This window comes from Colias eurytheme, chromosome 1 (assembly GCF_061535395.1).
Source record: "Colias eurytheme isolate Ceu_HAF_F1 chromosome 1, ilColEury1 Martin Lab GWU primary, whole genome shotgun sequence".
Taxonomy (NCBI): Eukaryota; Metazoa; Arthropoda; class Insecta; order Lepidoptera; family Pieridae; genus Colias; species Colias eurytheme.
The window spans coordinates 5979838-5998125 of NC_142980.1; the positions used below are offsets into that span (position 1 = coordinate 5979838).

An 18288-nucleotide genomic window follows, 5' to 3' on the forward strand; every position below is an offset into this window, starting at 1 on the left:
CTGTGACCTTACCTTCAGGTGTTTCAATCTCTTCGATGGTAGTCTCTTCGGGACCTTCTGGAACTTCCTCTGGTTCATCGGTCGTCAAAGTAATATCAGTGATTTCATGTACCTCTTGCACCACACCGTCTTTGCCCTTGACTCGCCGCTTCTTAGTTTTAACTTTTCTGACTTCACCGGTTTCCGTTTTTGTTTCCGTAACTTCAACCGTTTCAGGCTCATCTTCCAACGGAATGGCCTGTTCAGGTTCAAGTGGTTGATCGAGTGGTGTAATGCTTTCGTCTGTGATCTCGGTTATTTGTGTAGTGTCTGGTGTGTGTACTGTTTTAGTTTTCTTTGTTCGTTTCTTAACTGTTTTCACTGTGACCTTACCTTCAGGTGTTTCAATCTCTTCGATGGTAGTCTCTTCGGGACCTTCTGGAACTTCCTCTGGTTCATCGGTCGTCGAAGTGATTTCAGTGATTTCATGTACCTCTTGCACCACACCGTCTTTGCCCTTGACTCGCCGCTTCTTAGTTTTAACTTTTCTGACTTCACCAGTTTCCGTTTTTGTTTCTGTAACTTCAACCGTTTCAGGCTCATCTTCCAACGGAATGGCCTTTTCAGGTTCAAGTGGTTGATCGAGTGGTGTAATGCTTTCGTCTGTGATCTCAGTTATTTGAGTAGTGTCTGGTGTGTGAACTGTTTTAGTTTTCTTTGTTCGTTTCTTAACTGTTTTCACTGTGACCTTACCTTCAGGTGTGTCAATCTCTTCGATGGTAGTCTCTTCGGGACCTTCTGGAACTTCCTCTGGTTCATCGGTCATCGAAGTCATTTCAGTGATTTCATGTACCTCTTGCACCACACCGTCTTTGCCCTTGACTCGCCGCTTCTTAGTTTTAACTTTTCTGACTTCACCGGTTTTCGTTTTTGTTTCCGTAACTTCAACCGTTTCAGGCTCATCTTCCAACGGAATGGCCTGTTTAGGTTCAAGTGGTTGATCGAGTGGTGTAATGCTTTCGTCTGTGATCTCGGTTATTTGAGAAGTGTCTGGTGTGTGTACTGTTTTAGTTTTCTTTGTTCGTTTCTTTACTGTTTTCACTGTGACCTTACCTTCAGGTGTGTCAATCTCTTCGACGGTTGTCTCTTCGGGACCTTCTGGAACTTCCTCTGGTTCATCAGTAGTCGAAGTTATTTCAGTGATTTCTTGTACCTCTTGCACCACACCGTCTTTGCCCTTGACTCGCCGCTTCTTAGTTTTAACTTTTCTGACTTCACCGGTTTCCGTTTTTGTTTCCGTAACTTCAACCGTTTCAGGCTCATCTTCCAACGGAATGGCCTGTTCAGGTTCAAGTGGTTGATCGAGTGGTGTAATGATTTCGTCTGTGATGTCTGTTATTTGAGTAGTGTCTGGTGTGTGAATTGTTTTAGTTTTCTTTGTTTGTTTCTTTACTGTTTTCACTGTGTCCTTACCTTCAGGTGTGTCAATCTCTTCGATGGTTGTCTCTTCGGGAACTTCTGGAACTTCCTCAGGTTCATCGATCGTCGAAGTGATTTCAGTGATTTCATGTACCTCTTTCACCACACCGTCTTTGCCCTTGACTCGCCGCTTCTTAGTTCTTACTTTTCTGACTTGACCGGTTTCCGTTTTTGTTTCCGTAACTTCAACCGTTTCAGGCTCATCTTCCAACGGAATTGCCTGTTCAGGTTCAAGTGGTTGATCGAGTGGTGTAATGCTTTCGTCTGTGATCTCAGTTATTTGAATAGTGTCTGGTGTGTGAACTGTTTTAGTTTTCTTTGTTCGTTTTTGAACTGTTTTCACTGTGACCTTACCTTCAGGTGTTTCAATCTCTTCGATGGTAGTCTCTTCGGGACCTTCTGGAACTTCCTCTGGTTCATCGGTCGTCAAAGTGATATCAGTGATTTCATGTACCTCTTGAACCACACCATCTTTGCCCATGACTTGCCGCTTCTTAGTTTTAACTTTTCTGACTTCACCGGTTTCCGTTTTTGTTTCCGTAACTTCAAACGTTTCAGACTCATCTTCCAACGGAGTGGCCTGTTTCGGTTCATGTGGTTGATCGAGAAGTGTAATGCTTTCGTCTTTAATGTCTGTTATTTGTGTAGTATCTGGTGTGTGAACTGTTTTAGTTTTCTTTGTTCGTTTCTTAACTGTTTTCACTGTGACCTTACCTTCAGGTGTGTCAATCTCTTCGATGGTAGTCTCTTCGGGAACTTCTGGAACTTCCTCAGGTTCATCGGTCGTCGAAGTGATTTCAGTGATTTCATGTACCTCTTGCACCACACCGTCTTTGCCCTTGACTCGCCGCTTCTTAGTTTTAACTTTTCTGACTTGACCGGTTTCCGTTTTTGTTTCTGTAACTTCAACCGTTTCAGGCTCATCTTCCAACGCGATGGCCTGTTCCGGTTCAAGTAGTTGATCCAGTGGTGTAATGCTTTCATCTGTGATCTCGGTTATTTGAGTAGTGTCTGGTGTGTGTACTGTTTTAGTTTTCTTTGTTCGTTTCTTAACTGTTTTCACTGTGACCTTACCTTCAGGTGTGTCAATTTCTTCGAAGGTAGTCTCTTCGGGAACTTCTGGAACTTCCTCTGGTTCATCGGTCGTCGAAGTGATTTCAGTGATTTCATGTATCTCTTGCACTTCTCCATCTTTACCCTGGACTCTACGTTTCTTTGTTTTAACTTTTTTGACTTCACCAGTTTCCGTTTTTGTTTCCGTAACTTCAACCGTTTCAGGCTCATCTTCCAACGGAATGGCCTGTTCAGGTTCAAGTGGTTGATCGAGTGGTGTAATGCTTTCGTCTGTGATGTCTGTTACTTGTGTTGTGTCTGGTGTGTGTACTGTTTTAGTTTTCTTTGTACGTTTCTTAACTGTTTTCACTGTGACCTTACCTTCAGGTGTGTCAATCTCTTCGATGGTAGTCTCTTCGGGACCTTCTGGAACTTCCTCTGGTTCATCAGTCGTCGAAGTGATTTCAGTGATTTCATGTACCTCTTGCACCACACCGTCTTTGCCCTTGACTCGCCGCTTCTTAGTTTTAACTTTTCTGACTTCACCGGTTTCCGTTTTTGTTTCCGTAACTTCAACCGTTTCAGGCTCATCTTCCAACGGAATGGCCTGTTCAGGTTCAAGTGGTTGATCGAGTGGTGTAATGCTTTCGTCTGTTATCTCGGTTATTTGAGTGGTGTCTGGTGTGTGTACTGTTTTAGTTTTCTTTGTTCGTTTCTTAACTGTTTTCACAGTGACCTTACCTTCAGGTGTGTCAATCTCGTCGATGGTAGTCTCTTCGGGAACTTCTGGAATTTCCTCTGGTTCATCAGTAGTCGAAGTGATTTCAGTGATTTCATTTACCTCTTTCACCACACCGTCTTTGCCCTTGACTCGCCGCTTCTTAGTTTTAACCTTTCTGACTTCACCGGTTTCCGTTTTTGTTTCCGTAACTTCAACCGTTTCAGGCTCATCTTCCAACGGAATGGCCTGTTCAGGTTCAAGTGGTTGATCGAGTGGTGTAATGCTTTCGTCTGTGATGTCTGTTACTTGTGTTGTGTCTGGTGTGTGTACTGTTTTAGTTTTCTTTGTTCGTTTCTTAACTGTTTTCACAGTGACCTTACCTTCAGGTGTGTCAATCTCGTCGATGGTAGTCTCTTCGGGAACTTCTGGAACTTCCTCTGGTTCATCAGTAGTCGAAGTGATTTCAGTGATTTCTTGTATCTCTTGCACCACACCGTCTTTGCCCTTGACTTGCCGCTTCTTAGTTTTAATTTTTCTGACTTCACCGGTTTCCGTTTTTGTTTCCGTAACTTCAACCGTTTCAGGCTCATCTTCCAACGGAGTGGCCTGTTCCGGTTCAAGTGGTTGATCAAGTGGTGTAATGCTTTCGTCTGTGATCTCGGTTATTTGAGTAGTGTCTGGTGTGTGTACTGTTTTAGTTTTCTTTGTTCGTTTCTTTACTGTTTTCACTGTGACCTTACCTTCAGGTGTGTCAATCTCTTCGACGGTTGTCTCTTCGGGACCTTCTGGAACTTCCTCTGGTTCATCAGTAGTCGAAGTTATTTCAGTGATTTCTTGTATCACTTGCACAACACCGTCTTTGCCCTTGACTCGCCGCTTCTTAGTTTTAATTTTTCTGACTTCACCGGTTTCCGTTTTTGTTTCCGTAACTTCAACCGTTTCAGGCTCATCTTCCAACGGAGTGGCCTGTTCCGGTTCAAGTGGTTGATCGAGTGGTGTAATGCTTTCGTCTGTGATCTCAGTTATTTGAATAGTGTCTGGTGTGTGAACTGTTTTAGTTTTCTTTGTTCGTTTTTGAACTGTTTTCACTGTGACCTTACCTTCAGGTGTGTCAATCTCTTCGATGGTAGTCTCTTCGGGAACTTCTGGAACTTCCTCTGGTTCATCAGTAGTCGAAGTGATTTCAGTGATTTCTTGTATCTCTTGCACCACACCGTCTTTGCCCTTGACTTGCCGCTTCTTAGTTTTAATTTTTCTGACTTCACCGGTTTCCGTTTTTGTTTCCGTAACTTCAACCGTTTCAGGCTCATCTTCCAACGGAGTGGCCTGTTCCGGTTCAAGTGGTTGATCAAGTGGTGTAATGCTTTCGTCTGTGATCTCGGTTATTTGAGTAGTGTCTGGTGTGTGTACTGTTTTAGTTTTCTTTGTTCGTTTCTTTACTGTTTTCACTGTGACCTTACCTTCAGGTGTGTCAATCTCTTCGACGGTTGTCTCTTCGGGACCTTCTGGAACTTCCTCTGGTTCATCAGTAGTCGAAGTTATTTCAGTGATTTCTTGTATCACTTGCACAACACCGTCTTTGCCCTTGACTCGCCGCTTCTTAGTTTTTACTTTTCTGACTTCACCGGTTTCCGTTTTCGTTACTGTAACTTCAACCGTTTCAGGCTCATCTTCCAACGGAATGGCCTGTGCAGGTTCAAGTGGTTGATCGAGTGGTGTAATGCTTTCGTCTGTGATCTCGGTTATTTGAGTAGTGTCTGGTGTGTGTACTGTTTTAGTTTTCTTTGTTCGTTTCTTAACTGTTTTCACTGTGACCTTACCTTCAGGTGTGTCAATCTCTTCGACGGTTGTCTCTTCGGGACCTTCTGGAACTTCCTCTGGTTCATCAGTAGTCGAAGTTATTTCAGTGATTTCTTGTATCTCTTGCACAACACCGTCTTTGCCCTTGACTCGCCGCTTCTTAGTTTTAACTTTTCTGACTTCACCGGTTTCCGTTTTTGTTTCCGTCACTTCAACCGTTTCAGGCTCATCTTCCAACGGAATGGCCTGTTCCGGTTCAAGTGGTTGATCGAGTGGTGTAATGCTTTCGTCTGTGATGTCGGTTATTTGAGTAGTGTCTGGTGTGTGAACTGTTTTAGTTTTCTGTGTTCGTTTCTTAACAGTTTTCACTGTGACCTTACCTTCAGGTGTGTCAATCTCTTCGATGGTAGTCTCTTCGGGAACTTCTGGAACTTCCTCAGGTTCATCGGTCGTCGAAGTGTTTTCAGTGATTTCTTGTATCTCTTGCACAACACCGTCTTTGCCCTTGACTCGCCGCTTCTTAGTTTTAACTTTTCGGACTTCACCCGTCTCTGTTTTGGTTTCTGTTATTTCCACTGTTTCAGGCTCATCTTCCAACGGAATGGCCTGTTCAGGTTCAGATGGTTGATCGAGTGGTGTAATGCTTTCGTCTGTGATCTCGGTTATTTGAGTAGTGTCTGGTGTGTGAACTGTTTTAGTTTTCTTTGTTCGTTTCTTAACTGTTTTCACTGTGACCTTACCTTCAGGTGTGTCAATCTCTTTGATGGTAGTCTCTTCGGGAAGTTCTGGAACTTCCTCAGGTTCATTGGTCGTCGAAGTGATTTCAGTGATTTCATGTACCTCTTGCACCACACCGTCTTTGCCCTTGACTCGCCGCTTCTTAGTTTTTACTTTTCTGACTTCACCGGTTTCCGTTTTCGTTTCTGTAACTTCAACCGTTTCAGGCTCATCTTCCAACGGAATGGCCTGTGCAGGTTCAAGTGGTTGATCGAGTGGTGTAATGCTTTCGTCTGTGATCTCGGTTATTTGAGTTGTGTCTGGTGAGTGTACTGTTTTAGTTTTCTTTGTTCGTTTCTTAACTGTTTTCACTGTGACCTTACCTTCAGGTGTGTCAATCTCTTCGACGGTTGTCTCTTCGGGACCTTCTGGAACTTCCTCTGGTTCATCAGTAGTCGAAGTTATTTCAGTGATTTCTTGTATCTCTTGCACCACACCGTCTTTGCCCTTGACTCGCCGCTTCTTAGTTTTTACTTTTCTGACTTCACCGGTTTCCGTTTTCGTTTCTGTACATTCAACCGTTTCAGGCTCATCTTCCAACGGAATGGCCTGTGCAGGTTCAAGTGGTTGATCGAGTGGTGTAATGCTTTCGTCTGTGATCTCGGTTATTTGAGTAGTGTCTGGTGTGTGTACTGTTTTAGTTTTCTTTGTTCGTTTCTTAACTGTTTTCACTGTGACCTTACCTTCAGGTGTGTCAATCTCTTCGACGGTTGTCTCTTCGGGACCTTCTGGAACTTCCTCTGGTTCATCAGTAGTCGAAGTTATTTCAGTGATTTCTTGTATCTCTTGCACAACACCATCTTTGCCCTTGACTCGCCGCTTCTTAGTTTTAACTTTTCTGCCTTCACCGGTTTCCGTTTTTGTTTCCGTCACTTCAACCGTTTCAGGCTCATCTTCCAACGGAATGGCCTGTTCCGGTTCAAGTGGTTGATCGAGTGCTGTAATGCTTTCGTCTGTGATGTCGGTTATTTGAGTAGTGTCTGGTGTGTGAACTGTTTTAGTTTTCTGTGTTCGTTTCTTAACTGTTTTCACTGTGACCTTACCTTCAGGTGTGTCAATCTCTTCGATGGTAGTCTCTTCGGGAACTTCTGGAACTTCCTCAGGTTCATCGGTCGTCGAAGTGTTTTCAGTGATTTCTTGTATCTCTTGCACAACACCGTCTTTGCCCTTGACTCGCCGCTTCTTAGTTTTAACTTTTCGGACTTCACCCGTCTCTGTTTTGGTTTCTGTTATTTCCACTGTTTCAGGCTCATCTTCCAACGGAATGGCCTGTTCAGGTTCAGATGGTTGATCGAGTGGTGTAATGCTTTCGTCTGTGATCTCGGTTATTTGAGTAGTGTCTGGTGTGTGAACTGTTTTAGTTTTCTTTGTTCGTTTCTTAACTGTTTTCACTGTGACCTTACCTTCAGGTGTGTCAATCTCATCGATGGTAGTCTCTTCGGGAAGTTCTGGAACTTCCTCAGGTTCATCGGTCGTCGAAGTGATTTCAGTGATTTCATGTACCTCTTGCACCACACCGTCTTTGCCCTTGACTCGCCGCTTCTTAGTTTTTACTTTTCTGACTTCACCGGTTTCCGTTTTTGTTTCCGTAACTTCAACCGTTTCAGGCTCATCTTCCAACGGAGTGGCCTGTTCCGGTTCAAGTGGTTGATCAAGTGGTGTAATGATTTCGTCTGTGATCTCGGTTATTTGAGTAGTGTCTGGTGTGTGTACTGTTTTAGTTTTCTTTGTTCGTTTCTTTACTGTTTTCACTGTGACCTTACCTTCAGGTGTGTCAATCTCTTCGACGGTTGTCTCTTCGGGACCTTCTGGAACTTCCTCTGGTTCATCAGTAGTCGAAGTTATTTCAGTGATTTCTTGTATCACTTGCACAACACCGTCTTTGCCCTTGACTCGCCGCTTCTTAGTTTTTACTTTTCTGACTTCACCGGTTTCCGTTTTCGTTTCTGTAACTTCAACCGTTTCAGGCTCATCTTCCAACGGAATTGCCTGTGCAGGTTCAAGTGGTTGATCGAGTGGTGTAATGCTTTCGTCTGTGATCTCGGTTATTTGAGTAGTGTCTGGTGTGTGTACTGTTTTAGTTTTCTTTGTTCGTTTCTTAACTGTTTTCACTGTGACCTTACCTTCAGGTGTGTCAATCTCTTCGACGGTTGTCTCTTCGGGACCTTCTGGAACTTCCTCTGGTTCATCAGTAGTCGAAGTTATTTCAGTGATTTCTTGTATCTCTTGCACAACACCGTCTTTGCCCTTGACTCGCCGCTTCTTAGTTTTTACTTTTCGGACTTCACCCGTCTCTGTTTTGGTTTCTGTTATTTCCACTGTTTCAGGCTCATCTTCCAACGGAGTGGCCTGTTCCAGTTCAAGTGGTTGATCGAGTGGTGTTATGCTTTCGTCTGTGATGTCGGTTATTTGAGAAGTGTCTGGCAAGTGTACTGTTTTAGTTTTCTTTGTTCGTTTCTTAACTGTTTTTACTGTGACCTTACCTTCAGGTGTGTCAATCTCTTCGACGGTTGTTTCTTCGGGAACTTCTTGAACTTCCTCTGGTTCATCAGTAGTCGAAGTGATTTCAGTGATTTCTTGTATCTCTTGCACCACACCGTCTTTGCCCTTGACTTGCCGCTTCTTAGTTTTAATTTTTCTGACTTCACCGGTTTCCGTTTTTGTTTCCGTAACTTCAACCGTTTCAGGCTCATCTTCCAACGGAGTGGCCTGTTCCGGTTCAAGTGGTTGATCGAGTGGTGTAATGCTTTCGTCTGTGATGTCGGTTATTTGAGAAGTGTCTGGCAAGTGTACTGTTTTAGTTTTCTTTGTTCGTTTCTTAACTGTTTTCACTGTGACCTTACCTTCAGGTGTGTCAATCTCTTCGACGGTTGTCTCTTCGGGAACTTCTTGAACTTCCTCTGGTTCATCAGTAGTCGAAGTGATTTCAGTGATTTCTTGTATCTCTTGCACCACACCGTCTTTGCCCTTGACTTGCCGCTTCTTAGTTTTAATTTTTCTGACTTCACCGGTTTCCGTTTTTGTTTCCGTAACTTCAACCGTTTCAGGCTCATCTTCCAACGGAGTGGCCTGTTCCGGTTCAAGTGGTTGATCAAGTGGTGTAATGTTTTCGTCTGTGATCTCGGTTATTTGAGAAGTATCTGGCAAGTGTGCTGTTTTAGTTTTCTTTGTTCGTTTCTTAACTGTTTTCACTGTGACCTTACCTTCAGGTGTGTCAATCTCTTCGACGGTTGTCTCTTCGGGAACTTCTTGAACTTCCTCTGGTTCATCGGTAGTCGAAGTGACTTCAGTGATTTCTTGTATCTCTTGCACAACACCGTCTTTGCCCTTGACTCGCCGCTTCTTAGTTTTTACTTTTCGGACTTCACCCGTCTCTGTTTTGGTTTCTGTTATTTCCACTGTTTCAGGCTCATCTTCCAACGGAGTGGCCTGTTCCAGTTCAAGTGGTTGATCGAGTGGTGTTATGCTTTCGTCTGTGATCTCGGTTATTTGAGTAGTGTCTGGTGAGTGTACTGTTTTAGTTTTCTTTGTTCGTTTCTTAACTGTTTTCACTGTGACCTTATCTTTAGGTGTGTCAATCTCTTCGATAGTTGTCTCTTCGGGAACTTCTTGAACTTCCTCTGGTTCATCGGTCGTCGAAGTGATTTCAGCGATTTCTTGTATCTCTTGCACCACACCGTCTTTGCCCTTGACTCGCCGCTTCTTAGTTTTTACTTTTCGGACTTCACCCGTCTCTGTTTTGGTTTCTGTTATTTCCACTGTTTCAGGCTCATCTTCCAACGGAGTGGCCTGTTCCGGTTCAAGTGGTTGATCGAGTGGTGTTATGCTTTCGTCTGTGATCTCGGTTATTTGAGTAGTGTCTGGTGAGTGTATTGTTTTAGTTTTCTTTGTTCGTTTCTTAACTGTTTTCACTGTGACCTTACCTTCAGGTGTGTCAATCTCTTCGACAGTTGTCTCTTCGGGAACTTCTTGAACTTCCTCTGGTTCATCGATCGTCGAAGTGATTTCAGTGATTTCTTGTATCTCTTGCACCACACCGTCTTTGCCCTTGACTCGCCGCTTTTTAGTTTTTACTTTTCGTACTTCACCCGTCTCTGTTTTGGTTTCTGTTATTTCCACTGTTTCAGGCTCATCTTCCAAAGGAGTGGCCTGTTCCGGTTCAAGTGGTTGATCAAGTGGTGTAATGTTTTCGTCTGTGATCTCAGTTATTTGAGTAGTGTCTGGTGAGTGTACTGTTTTAGTTTTCTTTGTTCGTTTCTTAACTGTTTTCACTGTGACCTTACCTTCAGGTGTGTCAATCTCTTCGACGGTTGTCTCTTCGGGAACTTCTTGAACTTCCTCTGGTTCATCAGTAGTCGAAGTGATTTCAGTGATTTCTTGTATCTCTTGCACCACACCGTCTTTGCCCTTGACTCGCCGCTTCTTAGTTTTTACTTTTCGGACTTCACCCGTCTCTGTTTTGGTTTCTGTTATTTCCACTGTTTCAGGCTCATCTTCCAACGGAGTGGCCTGTTCCGGTTCAAGTGGTTGATCGAGTGGTGTTATGCTTTCATCTGTGATCTCGGTTATTTGAGTAGTGTCTGGTGAATGTACTTTTTTAGTTTTCTTTGTTCGTTTCTTAACTGTTTTCACTGTGACCTTACCTTCAGGTGTGTCAATCTCTTCGACGGTTGTCTCTTCGGGAACTTCTTGAACTTCCTCTGGTTCATCAGTAGTCGAAGTGATTTCAGTGATTTCTTGTATCTCTTGCACCACACCGTCTTTGCCCTTGACTCGCCGCTTCTTAGTTTTAACTTTTCTGACTTCACCGGTTTCCGTTTTTGTTTCCGTAACTTCAACCGTTTCAGGCTCATCTTCCAACGGAGTGGCCTGTTCCGGTTCAAGTGGTTGATCGAGTGGTGTAATGCTTTCGTCTGTGATGTCGGTTATTTGAGAAGTGTCTGGCAAGTGTACTGTTTTAGTTTTCTTTGTTCGTTTCTTAACTGTTTTCACTGTGACCTTACCTTCAGGTGTGTCAATCTCTTCGACGGTTGTCTCTTCGGGAACTTCTTGAACTTCCTCTGATTCATCGGTCGTCGAAGTGATTTCAGCGATTTCTTGTATCTCTTGCACCACACCGTCTTTGCCCTTGACTCGCCGCTTTTTAGTTTTTACTTTTCGTACTTCACCCGTCTCTGTTTTGGTTTCTGTTATTTCCACTGTTTCAGGCTCATCTTCCAACGGAGTGGCCTGTTCTGGTTCAAGTGGTTGATCGAGTAGTGTAATTCTTTCGTCTGTGATCTCGGTTATTTGAGAAGTGTCTGGTGAGTGTACTGTTTTAGTTTTCTTTGTTCGTTTCTTAACTGTTTTCACTGTGACCTTACCTTCAGGTGTGTCAATCTCTTCGATGGTAGTCTCTTCGGGAAGTTCTGGAACTTCCTCAGGTTCATCGGTCGTCGAAGTGATTTCAGTGATTTCTTGTATCTCTTGCACCACACCGTCTTTGCCCTTGACTCGCCGCTTCTTAGTTTTTACTTTTCGGACTTCTCCCGTCTCTGTTTTGGTTTCTGTTATTTTCACTGTTTCAGGCTCATCTTCCAACGGAGTGGCCTGTTCCGATTCAAGTGGTTGATCGAGTGGTAAAATGTTTTCGTCTGTGATCTCGGATATTTGAGAAGTGTCTGGCCAGTGTAATGTTTTAGTTTTCTTTGTTCGTTTCTTAACTGTTTTCACTGTGACCTTACCTTCAGGTGTGTCAATCTCTTCGACGGTTGTCTCTTCGGGAATTTCTGGAACTTCCTCAGGTTCATCAGAAGTCGAAGTGATTACAGTGATTTCTTGTATCTCTTGCACCACACCGTCTTTGCCCTTGACTCTCCGCTTCTTAGTTTTTACTTTTCTGACTTCACCGGTTTCCGTTTTTGTTTCCGTAACTTCAACCGTTTCAGGCTCATCTTCCAACGGAGTGGCCTGTTCCGGTTCAAGTGGTTGATCGAGTGGTGTTATGCTTTCGTCTGTGATCTCGGTTATTTGAGTAGTGTCTGGTGAGTGTACTGTTTTAGTTTTCTTTGTTCGTTTCTTAACTGTTTTCACTGTGATCTTACCTTCAGGTGTGTCAATCTCTTCGACAGTTGTCTCTTCGGGAACTTCTTGAACTTCCTCTGGTTCATCGGTCGTCGAAGTGATTTCAGTGATTTCTTGTATCTCTTGCACCACACCGTCTTTGCCCTTGACTCCCCGCTTTTTAGTTTTTACTTTTCGTACTTCACCCGTCTCTGTTTTGGTTTCTGTTATTTCCACTGTTTCAGGCTCATCTTCCAAAGGAGTGGCCTGTTCCGGTTCAAGTGGTTGATCAAGTGGTGTAATGTTTTCGTCTGTGATCTCGGTTATTTGAGTAGTGTCTGGTGAGTGTACTGCTTTAGTTTTCTTTGTTCGTTTCTTAACTGTTTTCACTGTGACCTTACCTTCAGGTGTGTCAATCTCTTCGACAGTTGTCTCTTCGGGAACTTCTTGAACTTCCTCTGGTTCATCGGTCGTCGAAGTGATTTCAGTGATTTCTTGTATCTCTTGCACCACACCGTCTTTGCCCTTGACTCGCCGCTTCTTAGTTTTTACTTTTCGGACTTCACCAGTCTCTGTTTTGGTTTCTGTTATTTCCACTGTATCAGGCTCATCTTCCAACGGAGTGGCCTGTTCAGGTTCAAGTGGTTGATCGAGTGGTGTAATGTTTTCGTCTATGATCTCGGTTATTTGAGAAGTGTCTGGCAAGTGTACTGTTTTAGTTTTCTTTGTTCGTTTCTTAACTGTTTTCAGTGTGACCTTACCTTCAGGTGTGTCAATCTCTTCGACAGTTGTCTCTTCGGGAACTTCTTGAACTTCCTCTGGTTCATCGATCGTCGAAGTGATTTCAGTGATTTCTTGTATCTCTTGCACCACACCGTCTTTGCCCTTGACTCGCCGCTTTTTAGTTTTTACTTTTCGTACTTCACCCGTCTCTGTTTTGGTTTCTGTTATTTCCACTGTTTCAGGCTCATCTTCCAACGGAGTGGCCTGTTCCGGTTCAAGTGGTTGATCGAGTGGTGTAATGCTTTCGTCTGTGATCTCGGTTATTTGAGAAGTGTCTGGCAAGTTTACTGTTTTAGTTTTCTTTGTTCGTTTCTTAACTGTTTTCACTGTGACCTTACCTTCAGGTGTGTCAATCTCTTCGACGGTTGTCTCTTCGGGAACTTCTTGAACTTCCTCTGGTTCATCAGTAGTCGAAGTGATTTCAGTGATTTCTTGTATCTCTTGCACCACACCGTCTTTGCCCTTGACTCGCCGCTTCTTAGTTTTTACTTTTCGGACTTCTCCCGTCTCTGTTTTGGTTTCTGTTATTTTCACTGTTTCAGGCTCATCTTCCAACGGAGTGGCCTGTTCCGATTCAAGTGGTTGATCGAGTGGTAAAATGTTTTCGTCTGTGATCTCGGATATTTGAGAAGTGTCTGGCCAGTGTAATGTTTTAGTTTTCTTTGTTCGTTTCTTAACTGTTTTCACTGTGACCTTACCTTCAGGTGTGTCAATCTCTTCGACGGTTGTCTCTTCGGGAATTTCTGGAACTTCCTCAGGTTCATCAGAAGTCGAAGTGATTACAGTGATTTCTTGTATCTCTTGCACCACACCGTCTTTGCCCTTGACTCTCCGCTTCTTAGTTTTTACTTTTCTGACTTCACCGGTTTCCGTTTTTGTTTCCGTAACTTCAACCGTTTCAGGCTCATCTTCCAACGGAGTGGCCTGTTCCGCTTCAAGTGGTTGATCGAGTGGTGTAATGCTTTCATCTGTGATCTCGATTATTTGAGTAGTGTCTGGTGTGTGTACTGTTTTAGTTTTCTTTGTACGTTTCTTAACTGTTTTCACTGTGATCTTACCTTCAGGTGTGTCAATCTCTTCGACGGTTGTCTCTTCGGGAACTTCTTGAACTTCCTCTGGTTCATTAGTAGTCGAAGTTATTTCAGTGATTTCTTGTATCTCTTGCACCACACCGTCTTTGCCCTTGACTCGCCGCTTTTTAGTTTTTACTTTTCGTACTTCACCCGTCTTTGTTTTGGTTTCTGTTATTTCCACTGTTTCAGGCTCATCATCCAAAGGAGTGGCCTGTTCCGGTTCAAGTGGTTGATCAAGTGGTGTAATGCTTTCATCTGTGATCTCGGTTATTTGAGAAGTGTCTGGCCAGTGTAATGTTTTAGTTTTCTTTGTTCGTTTCTTAACTGTTTTCACTGTGACCTTACCTTCAGGTGTGTCAATCTCTTCGACGGTTGTCTCTTCGGGAACTTCTTGAACTTCCTCAGGTTCATCAGTAGTCGAAGTGATTTCAGTGATTTCTTGTATCTCTTGCACCACACCGTCTTTGCCCTTGACTCGCCGCTTCTTAGTTTTAACTTTTCTGACTTCACCGGTTTCCGTTTTTGTTTCCGTAACTTCAACCGTTTCAGGCTCATCTTCCAACGGAGTGGCCTGTTCTGGTTCGTGTAATTGGTCGAGTGGTGAAATGCTCTCGTCTGTGACTTCCGTTATTTGTGTAGTTTCTGGTGTGTGTACTGTTTTAGTTTTCTTTGTACGTTTCTTTACTGTTTTCACTGTGACTTTACCTTCAGGTGTGTCAATCTCTTCGATGGTAGTCTCTTCGGGAATTTCTGGAACTTCATCTGGTTCATCGGTCGTCGAAGTAATTTCAGTGATTTCTTGTATCTCTTGCACTACACCGTCTTTGCCCTTGACTCGCCGCTTCTTAGTTTTAACTTTTCTGACTCCACCGGTTTCCGTTTTTGTTTCCGTAACTTCAACCGTTTCAGGCTCATCTTCCAACGGAGTGGCCTGTTCCGGTTCAAGTGGTTGATCAAGTGGTGTAATGTTTTCATCTGTGATCTCGGTTATTTGAGAAGTGTCTGGCAAGTGTGCTGTTTTAGTTTTCTTTGTTCGTTTCTTAACTGTTTTCACTGTGACCTTACCTTCAGGTGTGTCAATCTCTTCGACGGTTGTCTCTTCGGGAACTTCTTGAACTTCCTCTGGTTCATCAGTAGTCGAAGTGATTTCAGTGATTTCTTGTATCTCTTGCACCACACCGTCTTTGCCCTTGACTCGCCGCTTCTTAGTTTTTACTCTTCGGAATTCACCCATCTGTGTTTTGGTTTCTGATATTTCCACTGATTCAGGCTCATCTTCCAACGGAGTGGCCTGTTCTGGTTCTTGCAATTGTTCCAGTGGTGTGGTGCTTTCGTCTGTGACCTCTGTTATTTGTGTAGTTTCTGGTGTTTGTACTGTTTGAGTTTTCTTTGTTCGAGTCTTAACTGTTTTCACTGTGACCTTACCTTCAGGTGTGTCAATCTCTTCGACGGTTGTCTCTTCAGGAACTTCCTCAGGTTCATCAGTAGTCGAAGTGATTTCAGTGGTTTCTTGTATCTCTTGCACCACACCGTCTTTGCCCTTGACTCGCCGCTTCTTAGTTTTAACTTTTCTGACTTCACCGGTTTCCGTTTTTGTTTCCGTAACTTCAAACGTTTCAGGCTCATCTTCCAACGGAGTGGCCTGTTCTGGTTCGTGTAATTGGTCGAGTGGTGAAATGCTCTCGTCTGTGACTTCGGTTATTTGTGTAGTTTCTGGTGTGTGTACTGTTTTAGTTTTCTTTGTACGTTTCTTTACTGTTTTCACTGTGACTTTACCTTCAGGTGTGTCAATCTCTTCGATGGTAGTCTCTTCGGGAATTTCTGGAACTTCATCTGGTTCATCGGTCGTCGAAGTAATTTCAGTGATTTCTTGTATCTCTTGCACTACACCTTCTTTGCCCTTGACTCGCCGCTTCTTAGTTTTAACTTTTCTGACTTCACCGGTTTCCGTTTTTGTTTCAGTAACTTCAACCGTTTCAGGCTCATCTTCCAACGGAGTGGCCTGTTCTGGTTCGTGTAATTGGTCGAGTGGTGAAATGATCTCGTCTGTAACCTCGGTTATTTGTGTAGTTTCTGGTGTGTGAACTGTTTTAGTTTTCTTTGTTCGTTTCTTAACTGTTTTCACTGTGACCTTACCTTCAGGTGTGTCAATCTCTTCGACAGTAGTCTCTTCGGGAACTTCTTGAACTTCATCTGGTTGATCCGCCATCGAAGTGATTTCAGTGATTTCATGTACCTCTTGCACCTCACCATCTTTGCCTTTGACTCGACGCTTCTTCGTTTTCACTTTTCTCACTTCACCCTTCTCTGTTTTGGTTTCTGTTACTTCAGCTGTTTCAGGTTCATCTACAAACGGAGTGGCCTGTTCTGGTTCGTGTAATTGATCGAGTGTTGTTACGCTTTCGTCATTCATATTTGTTATTTGCGTAGTTTCTGGAGTGTGTACTGTTTTAGTTTTCTTTGTTCGTTTCTTGACTGTTTTCACTGTGACCTTACCTTCAGGTGTGTCAATCTCTTCGACAGTAGTCTCTTCGGGAACTTCTTGAACTTCATCTTGTTCATCGGTCGTCGAAGTGATTTCTGTGATTTCTTGCACCTCCAATACCTTACCATCTTTGCCCTTGACTCGACGTTTCTTAGTTTTCACTTTTCTCACTTCACCCGTCTCTGTTTTGGTTTCTGTTATTTCCACTGTTTCAGGCTCATCTTCCAATGGAGTGGCCTGTTCTGGTTCGTGTAATTGGTCGAGTGGTGAAATGCTCTCGTCTGTGACTTCGGTTATTTGTGTAGTTTCTGGTGTGTGTACTGTTTTAGTTTTCTTTGTTCGTTTCTTAACTGTTTTCACTGTGACCTTACCTTCAGGTGTGTCAATCTCTTCGACAGTAGTCTCTTCGGGAACTTCTTGAACTTCATCGGGTTGATCCGTTGTCGAAGTGATTTCAGTGATTTCATGTACCTCTTGCACCTCACCATCTTTGCCTTTGACTCGTCGCTTCTTCGTTTTCACTTTTCTCACTTCACCCGTCTCTGTTTTGGTTTCTGTTATGTCAACTATTTCAGGTTCATCTATCAACGGAGTGGCCTGTTCTGGTTCTTGCAATTGTTCCAGTGGTGTGATGCTTTCGTCTGTGACCTCTGTTATTTGTGTAGTTTCTGGTGTTTGTACTGTTTTAGTTTTCTTTGTTCGTTTCTTAACTGTTTTCACTGTGACCTTACCTTCAGGTGTGTCAATCTCTTCGACAGTAGTCTCTTCGGGAACTTCTTGAACTTCATCTGGTTCATCGGTCGTCGAAGTGATTTCTGTGATTTCTTGCACCTCCAATACCTTACCATCTTTGCCCTTGACTCGACGTTTCTTAGTTTTCACTTTTCTCACTTCACCCGTCTCTGTTTTGGTTTCTGTTATTTCCACTGTTTCAGGCTCATCTTCCAATGGAGTGACCTGTTCTGATTTGTGTAATTGGTCGAGTGGTGAAATGCTCTCGTCTGTGACCTCGGTTATTTGTGTAGTTTCTGGTGTGTATACTGTTTTAGTTTTCTTTGTACGTTTCTTTACTGTTTTCACTGTGACCTTACCTTCAGGTGTGTCAATCTCTTCGACAGTAATCTGTTTGGGAACTTCTTGAACTTCATCTGGTTGATCCGTTGTCGAAGTGATTTCAGTGATTTCTTGTACCTCTTGCACTTCACCATCTTTGCCTTTGACTCGACGCTTCTTCGTTTTAACTTTTCTCACTTCACCCGTCTCTGTTTTGGTTTCTGTTATTTCAACTGTTTCAGGTTTATCTACTAACGGAGAGGCCTGTTCTGGTTCGTGTAATTGATCAAGTGGTGTTACGCTTTCGTTTGTAGTCGATTCTATATTGAAAACAATTTGTTCGTCCATCATTTCTTCGATTTGTACTTGCGTTTGCATTTTCGGTATCTGTAAAAATTCATCTGGCATCTCGATTGTACTCGTATCATTGTCAAAGTGAATATACGATTCGTCTCCTACATATTCTTCTATTTTCACATCGTAGCTTTTTGGTTCTCTTTGTTTATCAGGGTATTCGTCATCTAAAGATTCCTCTATTACAACATCACCTCCCGATGCCTCGCTTACTTTCGACCGATTTTTTTTCCTTATTATTGTTCTCTTAGTTCTTATCTGTATTGGTTCGTCTTGACCCGGCGCAGTTACAAACTTTGAAACAATTTCTTCTGTTTCTTCAATATCGGATGTTTTGGGCGAAATTGATGAAATGTCTGATTTGTCTGGAAAATTTTTACTTTTTAAGTTTGTTTCAATTGTTAGTTTTGTGTATTTCGTTATAAAAGTAAATGGTAAATGCGTTAATTGAATTGAGTGCTGCTTAGTTAAAGCTGTTATGTCGTTGTATATAATTATGTTCTGATAACCTTTTAATTTATAATATACAAATTTCCGATGAAACGTTTGAGAACAGAGTAATTACACATTTAAGAAAAATTAGGGTCATTTAGGAAGTGTGTCACTTTAAATTAATAAATATGTCAACCTAGTGATATGTATAATCATCGCCGCTGCAATAGAAGAGAAGGAAGAAATTCGCGAGTACC

The 18288-nt window shown here is 42.9% G+C and overlaps 1 protein-coding gene across 1 annotated transcript in view; it reads right to left on the reverse strand.

Moving 5' to 3' along the window:
- LOC149911015 (uncharacterized) overlaps window positions 1-18288 on the reverse strand; it is a 73167-nt gene that overhangs the window by 24003 nt on the left and 30876 nt on the right. Inside the window, exons 15-31 of the mRNA XM_090120002.1 lie at window positions 16564-17496; window positions 15484-16473; window positions 14773-15393; window positions 14053-14682; window positions 10813-13962; window positions 10453-10641; window positions 7933-10362; window positions 6493-7842; window positions 5773-6402; window positions 5413-5682; window positions 3613-5322; window positions 3253-3522; window positions 2893-3081; window positions 2533-2802; window positions 2173-2442; window positions 1813-2001; window positions 13-1722 (exon numbers count right to left, since the gene is read on the reverse strand). Coding sequence (XP_089976128.1) covers window positions 13-1722; window positions 1813-2001; window positions 2173-2442; window positions 2533-2802; window positions 2893-3081; window positions 3253-3522; window positions 3613-5322; window positions 5413-5682; window positions 5773-6402; window positions 6493-7842; window positions 7933-10362; window positions 10453-10641; window positions 10813-13962; window positions 14053-14682; window positions 14773-15393; window positions 15484-16473; window positions 16564-17496 — 15801 coding nt within the window. The remainder of the gene's footprint in view (window positions 1-12; window positions 1723-1812; window positions 2002-2172; window positions 2443-2532; window positions 2803-2892; window positions 3082-3252; window positions 3523-3612; window positions 5323-5412; window positions 5683-5772; window positions 6403-6492; window positions 7843-7932; window positions 10363-10452; window positions 10642-10812; window positions 13963-14052; window positions 14683-14772; window positions 15394-15483; window positions 16474-16563; window positions 17497-18288) is intronic.